We start from the raw sequence: 9,179 nt of genomic DNA on the forward strand, positions 1-9,179 counted from the left end.
GCGGCTTCGCCACTGGAAACCGGGAGTTCAGTCATCCTCCAGCAAAACCCCTATGACCGCAAAACTGCACTGCTGACTCGGAGGACACCCTCAAAGTCCCCCCCCCCCTTTAGCTCCATACAAACACGTTCTGCTCAGTTTGCCCAGCTGTCTTTGATTATGCTGTAGCTTGAACAATCTGACTGACTCGCGGGTCATTTTGATTTCTTGCCTTTATGTAAGTTCCTTGCCTAGACTGAAGTTCGTGCATAATGTCTGTAAGTGTGAAATTATAGTCTTGACTGCATGTTATTAAGTGCCTCAGCTGAAACCACAAAGATTGTCTTGACTTGTTTCCCTGTTTTACAAATGTCCACAATAAGGGAAGGGAAATGGATAGAGCTCATTTTAATCTGTTTATAGTTACTCTTAATAAAGACTGCGATGAAATGAAAGTATTGTATGTGCGCCAATCTGAATTTGGCGAAATGTGTGACACTCCACAGTCCGGCATGTTATTATGAGCCAACGTTTCAAACTGCAACGAATGACAACATAATTACAAACTCAGTTATTTTTGCTGAGGCACCTCCGCCATTTTAAAACGAAGATGTAGACCACTGAAAAAAACACAACCGAAAGTCCTTGCTGACAAGCTGAGGCCCGAGAGCTGATTGGGTTTTGTTGTTGTTGAGCGGTGTCTGTGTTGCATTAGGGCTCGCTTGTTCCACATGGAACATTGTCTCCAGTCACCACAGGCTTGATGGAAAAGGTCAGAGTCACCCGGGAGTCTAATCTGAGCTGAGCAACATAAGGACACCATTCATTCCTAACATTCACTGAGGCTGGGGCCTGACCATCTGATGTGTGCGTGAGTGAGAGAGAGAGAGAGAGAGAGAGAGATTGAGAGAAAGAGAGAGAGCTTTACATGCTGGCTCCCCAGTAATGACCACACATTTTCAGAGAGTGGGGCCTGACCGTCTGATGAGTTTGTGTGTGTGTGTGTGTGTGCGCGCATAAGTATGTGTATGTGTGTGTGTGTGTGTGTGTGTGTGTGTGAGAGAGAAAGAGAGAGAGAGAGAGCGAGTATAACAACTTTACATGCTGCCATCCCAATGACCCCATGTTTGCAGAGGCTGGGGCCTGACTGTCTGATGTGTGTGTGTGTGTGTGTGTGTGTGTGTGTGTGTGTGTGTGTGTGTGTGTGTGAAAGAGAGAGAGAGAGTAGGACAACTTTGCATGTTGGCATCCCAATGACCACTCAATTGCTTACAAAGAATGCCAAGCAGTTGTGCCCTCTGCTCACGCGTCTGCCTGCGTTCTCTCTCTCTCTGTGTCTCACTCTTGCCCCAGTCTCTCAGCACTCTAATGAAGTCTACATACCGACCACCACCATCAACCCCCCTAGAGTGTCTGGGCACGGGAGAAAGTTTTGTTTGGCTATCAAATTTCTCCGCCTGTGTTCTGCCCGGCAGTGTGTGGAAATGACTCAGTCAAGGATGAGACTTGAGCGCTGTTGAGGACAGCTTTTTTCCACGTGATTCCATCGATTTCTCGTTCTCACAGAGAGCTGAGCAGCTTGGCGCTTACCCCCACCTCAGCTGACCCGCTGGTTAAGTGACGCTGGAGATCAGAGAGAGCGTCACACACATCCGGCAGGGCTGAGGGAATCTGACAGTTTCATAGCCCCCGTTGCCTCCTCTCGGTGGGGGAATAACCTCAGCCAATTAAAGCGTCCGTGTAAGACGAAGGTGAGCGACTCCTCTTCCCGCCGCGTTCCGTTCGCAAGGTGGGGGACACTCTCTCAGGCGCAGCGTGCGGCTCCTGGAAGCGTCCTTTCCCGCGGGGATTCTGTGAGGCTTGTCCTTCGCCCTCCACTAACCATAAGCTGTACGCTCCGACTCCAGCGCTGGCGGTGTGTGTGATTAAACCGCTGCCGTGGAGAGAGGACACACTTTCTCGAGAGGAAAATGGAGGCACAGTTTTTGGAGCACAGTTCTCCCAGTGGCAGCAGTTGCTTAATCAAGTCAAGAGGCCTTCGAGTCTGTGGGGTTCTCTTCCAATTGATTTAAATGCAAACAGCCCTGTCATTTTCTTGGCACCACGGGGCACACTTCAATTAGACCTTATAAAAGTTTGTTTGGACTGTAAATTGCATTAACGGTCTGCATTTGTATTTCAAATGAGCTTCTCTTACCGTCTGTGCCTCACTGATACTATGTGACATGTCAATTAGTAGAGGGAATCTAAGTGCTCCAGTTACTGAGTGCTAACCATCCCCAAATATTCTCTGAATAATGCTTTCTTCTTTTCCCCTGCTGTCATTTCCTTAGATTCTGATGGAGTGATAGGGAAAAGACAGGTAGTAACTGTTAATCTTCCTCCAGAAAAACAACACCATAGGCCCAAAGAAGAGATTAACATACATAGCATAATTCACATATTTATTGCCAAAAATTCCTTGAACGGAGTCATTTATAATTCATAGGGTTTTAATAGCAACGGGACATCCATCCAAATAAAACTAATCACATTAAATAATTTTCAAATGAAAGGAAATAATTTGAAGATAGGGAACACATTCATATTTAATGCCTCTCTTTTTACTGCTATCTGAGTTGAGGCTGAAATAGCTTTGCTACACGCTGTGTTCTGCATACCAAGATATTGTAAATGACTCTAGAGAGTCTTTGACAATGTGCTGAGGCCTCTTATCCTATAGACGAGGCATAGGTCTGGGATCTTTCTATACATTCAAGTGTTCCTACTCTGGCTCAGAGCAATGTCTGGAGGCACCTAAAGTAGTTAGAGCCCTGACCCTTGGTGACCTCTGTCCTGAAATAAAGGCAAGTGGGGAAGTGAGAACTGCCCAAAGAAAGGCCAAGCCAGATCAATATTTACCTCGCCGGTGCCATTTAAAGGCCACGTTTTCAGAAATCATTAACTTTGCCCGTTTTTCCAACCCTGTGCTTGAGTGCATCCACACAAAGCAAAGAAATCACCACACACAAAAGATGCCTTCCGCCGCAGACGCCGCCATATGCTCACAGTCACCCAGCACATCTCCTGCAGCATTGCAAAACACACAGGAGGCCCCTCAGCCCTGCAGGAGCTCTGCGAAAAACAATGTACAGAACATTGCAGTCCGACAATTACATGGCCGAGAAAAATAATGAGTTCATACCAGCCCTCTTTCCCTAAATGGATAAATAAATAAATAAATAACCAGTGTAATGAAGCGTTGCGTAATATCAATGAGCAGCAACTACAAAGGCTGTGTAGCAGAACCTGGTGTTCACAGCACACGGCAGCACTGAAAGAGCGGTACAAATGGCCCCCTTGCTGTAGTTCTCCCTCTTCTATTGTATTAATGGGAATCAATTATTCTTAATTAGCTGGCATTTATAACCTGCTCTTGCATCAGCAGTTCTGTACCCCTCTCTCTCTCGCCAACGCACAAGTTCATGGGCATGGATTGCTAGTGTGCGGCAGCGATTCCGGGGGACATCATTGATTAGCCGTGTTTGGAAACACTGGAACACACAAACGCAGACGGCATTAATATTGCATGCCGCAATCCCAGCGCCGCTCCAGGGACGTTTGAGCCGTTGCCCGCTCCACAGTCGTAAACTACAGCTCCCCTCCAAAAAAACTCATTTCTATGGCGCTGGCTGCACTTACTCCATTAACAGTAAAACTTATTTGAGGAACTGAATTACAGCCTTAATATTTTATATCCGGATGGTTTTTGTGAGAGCAAATAGTGGTTTTAAGCTGTAGTCTCGTAAAAAGATGGAAATGTCTGCAACAGCACTTTCGCACAAGGGAATAATTAGACTGGAATCAAAATGGAAGCACTGATAACTGAGTGTATGCGGAATGGATCATTTATGCATATCAAGGGAACTGTCCGTGACCTCAACATGGCAGAGAGGTGCTTCGGCTTGGAGATTGGTTTGCAAGAAACCCCCAAAAGTGCAGTTCATGTATTGATGGAGGAGGATGCCTGTGGGCCATGCCTGGGAAACTTCCCTTGCCTCCTCTCTACCCTTCACTTGGGTTTCGAGGTCGTTGTTGCTGTGAAGTTCCTACCCGCTCTACATCAATAAAGGAGCGAGCGAGCGAGAGAGAGAGAGAGAGAGAGAGAGAGAGAGAAAGAATGAGTGTATGAGAGAGAGAATCATTTTTTACTACTCCATCTGGGTAAAGAAGGCAGGGGGTCTACGATCACAGCTATCTCTATTCCACCACTGTCACAGCTTAACCACAAACATGTTTGCTGAAACTCATACACTCGTGTGCGTGCACACACAACACATTTGGCAACACACACACACACACACACACACACAGAGAGAGCCAATACATCTTGGGTTTAGTGCTCTTTGGTGTCTGTGTGTGTGAGTCACACCGCATCGCCATGGTGATAGAGGGCTCTCGGCGCACTTCACTCTGCATGCCGGACGGTGCGGCCTCCACAGGACGCTTCCCATGCATTTCCCGTGACAGGCTAATGGAGTAGCATGACATAACTATTGAAAATCCATTCATGGCAAACAGCACAGCCTGCTACCTGCAAACATTTCACACACACACACACACACACACACACCACCTGGGGGGGAAAGATCACGGTGGTTAGCTCAGTGTCACGACCGGTCACAGTGGAAAATGGACGACACCTGCTTAATTGAACATGAGGGCTGTTTGCCTGATGCCACATGTGTTGGATTGCAGTGAAACTAGGAGTGCCAGTTGGTTGTGTACTGTTCAGCTTCTGGCTGATTTAGCAAGTCCCAGCTCATCGATACAAGTGGAGATGCATATTATTTACATGTTAGCTTCCTCAGTACTGCAGTGTCAAATAGTACACACACAAACGCGCGCACACACACACACACACGTACGCACACATAATGAGCACACTCTGAATTCTAGTGCCTCTCACTCAGACTCAGACTTGCATTCCCCCTGTAGAGATTTCAGAGTGCCTAACGTCATTTGAGTCCAATTTACCATTCATATATACAGTTACTGGTGCAGAGTGTTAATAACTGACTCCACTCTGGGAAAAGAAGATTATAAACCTTAACTCAATTGCCAGACGACTGTAACTCACTTTAAGTGGAAAGTTTAAGGGTAGGCTTTACTTTTCCCCGGATGAAACGGTTAAAAAAGGAGGGGGGAAAAAAACCAAGAAAACACATTGTTCGTGTGAAAATCAGAGCGTTTATTATAATACGGGTCCTGAACCCATGCACACAGTGGAACATAATACTGCCTATGGTAACACAACAGAAAACAATACACAATTGCTCCTATTTCATACCAAATATCATACTGCTAGAACTGAAAAAAAAAACGTAACTGCATCTCCCTGTGTGGTGACACTCCCATCAACAGACATTGAAAATGGCCATTCATGTCTGAGCCCCGGTCCACTGGCAGGGCTACTTCTGAGCGAGGTGCTGGTCAGCCTGGCTCTGCAGTGGTCGTCTGCACTGCTCTCCGTTGGTCCGTGGGTGTCGGTGGGTGTCTGCGTGTGTGTGTGTGTGTGTGCGGCGCTCTCTGGGGGGAGGACAGATGGCCGGTGTTGGAGCAGCGCGGGCTTCACTGCTGCAGTGCTGGAACGACCGCTCCCCGACACGGACCGAAACCGACGCGGTAGCCGCGGCCCTGGCAGTAACCTGACCAAACACGCACGCACACACACGCACACACACAAAGACACACACACACACACACACACACACACATTACAGAGAGAGAGAGAGAGAGAGAGAGAGAGAAAGAGACTGTCAGGCAGGAAGATAGACACATACTTTATAAAGTGTTGGCTTTGATTGACAGGCCTGGGAGTGGAAAAAAAAAGACTTAATAATGTGTCGGGTATAGGAGTCAATGAGCGGTTTCTCCCAAAGCATCACAACAACAGTCTGCAGACTGCTGCAGAATACTAAATGAACCAGACCTGGGGAGAGCAGCCCAACTTCAGCTTTGAAAATGTCATCAAAAATGAAAGCACACACACACATACACACACTCACGCAAGTACACTCAAACACGCGCATACGCATTTGCATACACACACACGCACGCACACACACAAGTGCACACATACACTCACACACAAACACACACTCTCACTCACACACACACACACACACACACACACACACACACACACACACACACACACACACACACACACACACAAGCCCTGAGCTACTGAGTTACTGTGCCATTCTTTCACTAACCTCTCTGATCATCTCATGGGCAACAGAATCCTGCATTTGAACGTGCACTTGCCCCTCTCAGTGTTCTCAGTTAACACTGGAGTCCCTACGGATCAGACACCTCACACCTGTTCTCACAGGTACGCACCAGAACAGACACACACACACACACACATACACATACATACACACACACACACACACACACACGCACACACACACACACATACAGTACACACACATACACACACACTCACACAAACACAGATGCAGACACAGACACAGAGCCACACACACTCACACAAGCACAGATGCAGACACAGACACACACACACACACACACACACACACACACACACACACACACACACACACACACACACACACACACACACACACACACACACACACACACACACACACACACACAGTGTTCTCAGTTACGACCGGCGTTCCTACAGATCAGACACCTCACACCTGTTCTCACAGGTACGCAACAGAGATGTCGTTGGCGTTCCCAAACTAGACCCCTCTCCTGATCTGTCCTGCTGGCTTACACTCTTGTCTCCTGAATAATGGATGTGATTTGAGGCTTTGCTGAATTATTAACGCGGCGCTAAGGGGGATGGAGCGCAGGAGTGCCAACGCGTCGCTCGTATACCTGTGATGGTGACCTCGTCGCCGTCCTTCAGGAATGTCCGGCTCTCGCCGCCGCCCAGATCCACGCTTTTTGATCCTCGCCACGACAGCTCGAGCATCGAGCCGAAGCTCTCGGGCTCCTGGGGGCATGCATGCACACACACACACACACACATGCACACACACACACACACACACACACACAAACATGCACACACACACAACACAAACAGAGCCACCAGTGAGATTGGCACAGAATCACTACATGATCGGTATCACCCTGACCTTGCAATCATGTTCAATGTCCCCAAACACAAACAAGCATGTAAGTAAGGGTACAGTTAGCTAAACACATAAACACGACTACAACTACCTACACACACACACACACACAAACAGCACAACTACATTTCTTCCCCGAACAGTATCACTGGTAAGTGAGCTCTAATACCACCCAGAGAACATACACATACACATACACATACACACAGAAACGCACACACACGCACACACGCACGCACGCACGCACGCACGCACGCACGCACGCTCGCTCGCACGCACGCACGCACGCTCGCTCGCACGCACGCACGCACCCACGCACGCACGCACGCACGCACGCACGCACACGCACACACACAGCACAACTCCATTTCCCAAACATCATCACTGGTAAGTGAGCTCCAATGCCACCCAGAGCAGGAGTTGAGGCGAGGCCCTCACCGGTCCACTGATGGTCCCTGAGGCCAGCAGGTCTCCTGGCCGCATGTTGCAGCCATTGACCGTGTGATGGGCCAGCTGCTGCTTCATCGTCCAGTACATGTACTACAGGAGACAGAGAGAGAGAGAGAGAGAGATAGAGAGAGATAAAGAGAGAAATTGAGAGAGAGAGAGAGAAAGGCAGACGACACACACACACACACCTCAGCCTAGAGCGGGCTCATCAGTCAAAGCCCATCCCCGCCGGACAGGCCTAATCTCCGCTCTCCATCACACAGTACGTAGGGAGCGGACAGTCGATCACCCATGTCCGCGCAAAGCTACCAATCTCCGCAGATCACACTGACACGGCGGAGACATTGAGGAGCTTAATGAGCATGAACCAAGTGCAGTAGGATTACAGGGCGTCCCTGGTCAGTCCTCTATAGCTCCTCTGTGGAATGGAGCTCCTCCACAGGAAAGGCCTGTTGTTGCCGTCGTTGTTGTTGTTGTTGTTGTTGTTGTGGCTGTTGCTGTTGTTTACACTTACCTTGAAGTTGGACTTGCAGATGGTGGCAGGTTCCCTCATTGCTTCGCCTGGTGGAACACAAGAGTGAGTCACTGCTGACTTGTCACTTTCTCTGCACAGAACAATCACTCCGGACGCTATCACACAAGCAAATCTATTTGGCACGGTCTCGCCGTCAGATGAGAAAACTCCAGTCCAAATGTCGCTAGATTGCAAACGCAGATGCTGGGAATTTGATGCGCGTGAGTGCTCCCCCCCCCCCCCTCCTGTCCCTATTGTGCAGCCACGGACATGAGAAGAACTGATAAGACATCTGGCCCGGCCGGTCCTGGAGGACCATATTTACATCTCGTTTTGAGAAAGCACACACGTGGGATTTGGCTAAAAACAAGCTCGGGGTTAGCCAGTGTACAGCGTCGTACGGGAGGGTGGTGCGGTGATTAGCCTTGCCAGTGGGAAGAGTAGGAGCTTAATTCTAATGCATTATCTGCCAGAGCCCCGGAGCTCGGAGAGAACGCGCCGTGCCTCTTCTTTTTGACAATGCCTTTAATTAAGGGGACGCCGGCGCTGCCGCTGCCGCTGCGCCCACACTGTACCTTTCACGGACACAAAGAGGTTGATGTTGAAGGTGTAGGCGTCGCCATGGCGGAGATAAGGCAGCGGCTCCGGATCCTGGAGAGAGAAAAAAAAAAGGCACCGAACACAGGAGAAGAGGTGAGTGTCTGTCTGCGTGTGTGTGGTGTGTGTGTGTGTGTGTGTGTGTGGGGGGGGGGGGGGGGGTCAGCACAAGGTCACACGCCTGGCCACAGACCAGCAGAAGCCTCACCGCAGCCAGCCTTGAGAGATAACGCGCACACAAAGAACTCTGGGACACATTCTCCAATCGGTGCAGACGGGGGTCAGACAGCGGAACTGAGCTAATAAGGTCTCCGTTAAAACCTCATAGGGGACGCCGGCTCTCTGTGACCCTCACTCTTGGCACATTCATACTGCTTACAGATCAGCACTATTGAGGATTACGAGCAAAGTTGCCCCCCAAAGTCTATGCTACTATTCCCCCAAAGTTGCCCCAAAGTCTATGCTACCATTCCCCCAAAATT

General features: G+C 49.1%; 1 protein-coding gene across 1 annotated transcript in view; it reads right to left on the minus strand.

The window, feature by feature from the left end:
• Positions 1–5,185: 5,185 nt before the first annotated feature.
• Positions 5,186–9,179, minus strand: part of fah (fumarylacetoacetate hydrolase (fumarylacetoacetase)) — an 11,094-nt gene continuing 7,100 nt past the window's right edge. Inside the window, exons 10-14 of the mRNA XM_062549503.1 lie at positions 8,676–8,751; positions 8,101–8,147; positions 7,575–7,676; positions 6,877–6,994; positions 5,186–5,666 (exon numbers count right to left, since the gene is read on the minus strand). Coding sequence (XP_062405487.1) covers positions 5,590–5,666; positions 6,877–6,994; positions 7,575–7,676; positions 8,101–8,147; positions 8,676–8,751 — 420 coding nt within the window. The 3' untranslated portion in view covers positions 5,186–5,589. The remainder of the gene's footprint in view (positions 5,667–6,876; positions 6,995–7,574; positions 7,677–8,100; positions 8,148–8,675; positions 8,752–9,179) is intronic.

This window comes from Sardina pilchardus, chromosome 11 (genome assembly GCF_963854185.1).
Source record: "Sardina pilchardus chromosome 11, fSarPil1.1, whole genome shotgun sequence".
Taxonomy (NCBI): domain Eukaryota; kingdom Metazoa; phylum Chordata; class Actinopteri; order Clupeiformes; family Clupeidae; genus Sardina; species Sardina pilchardus.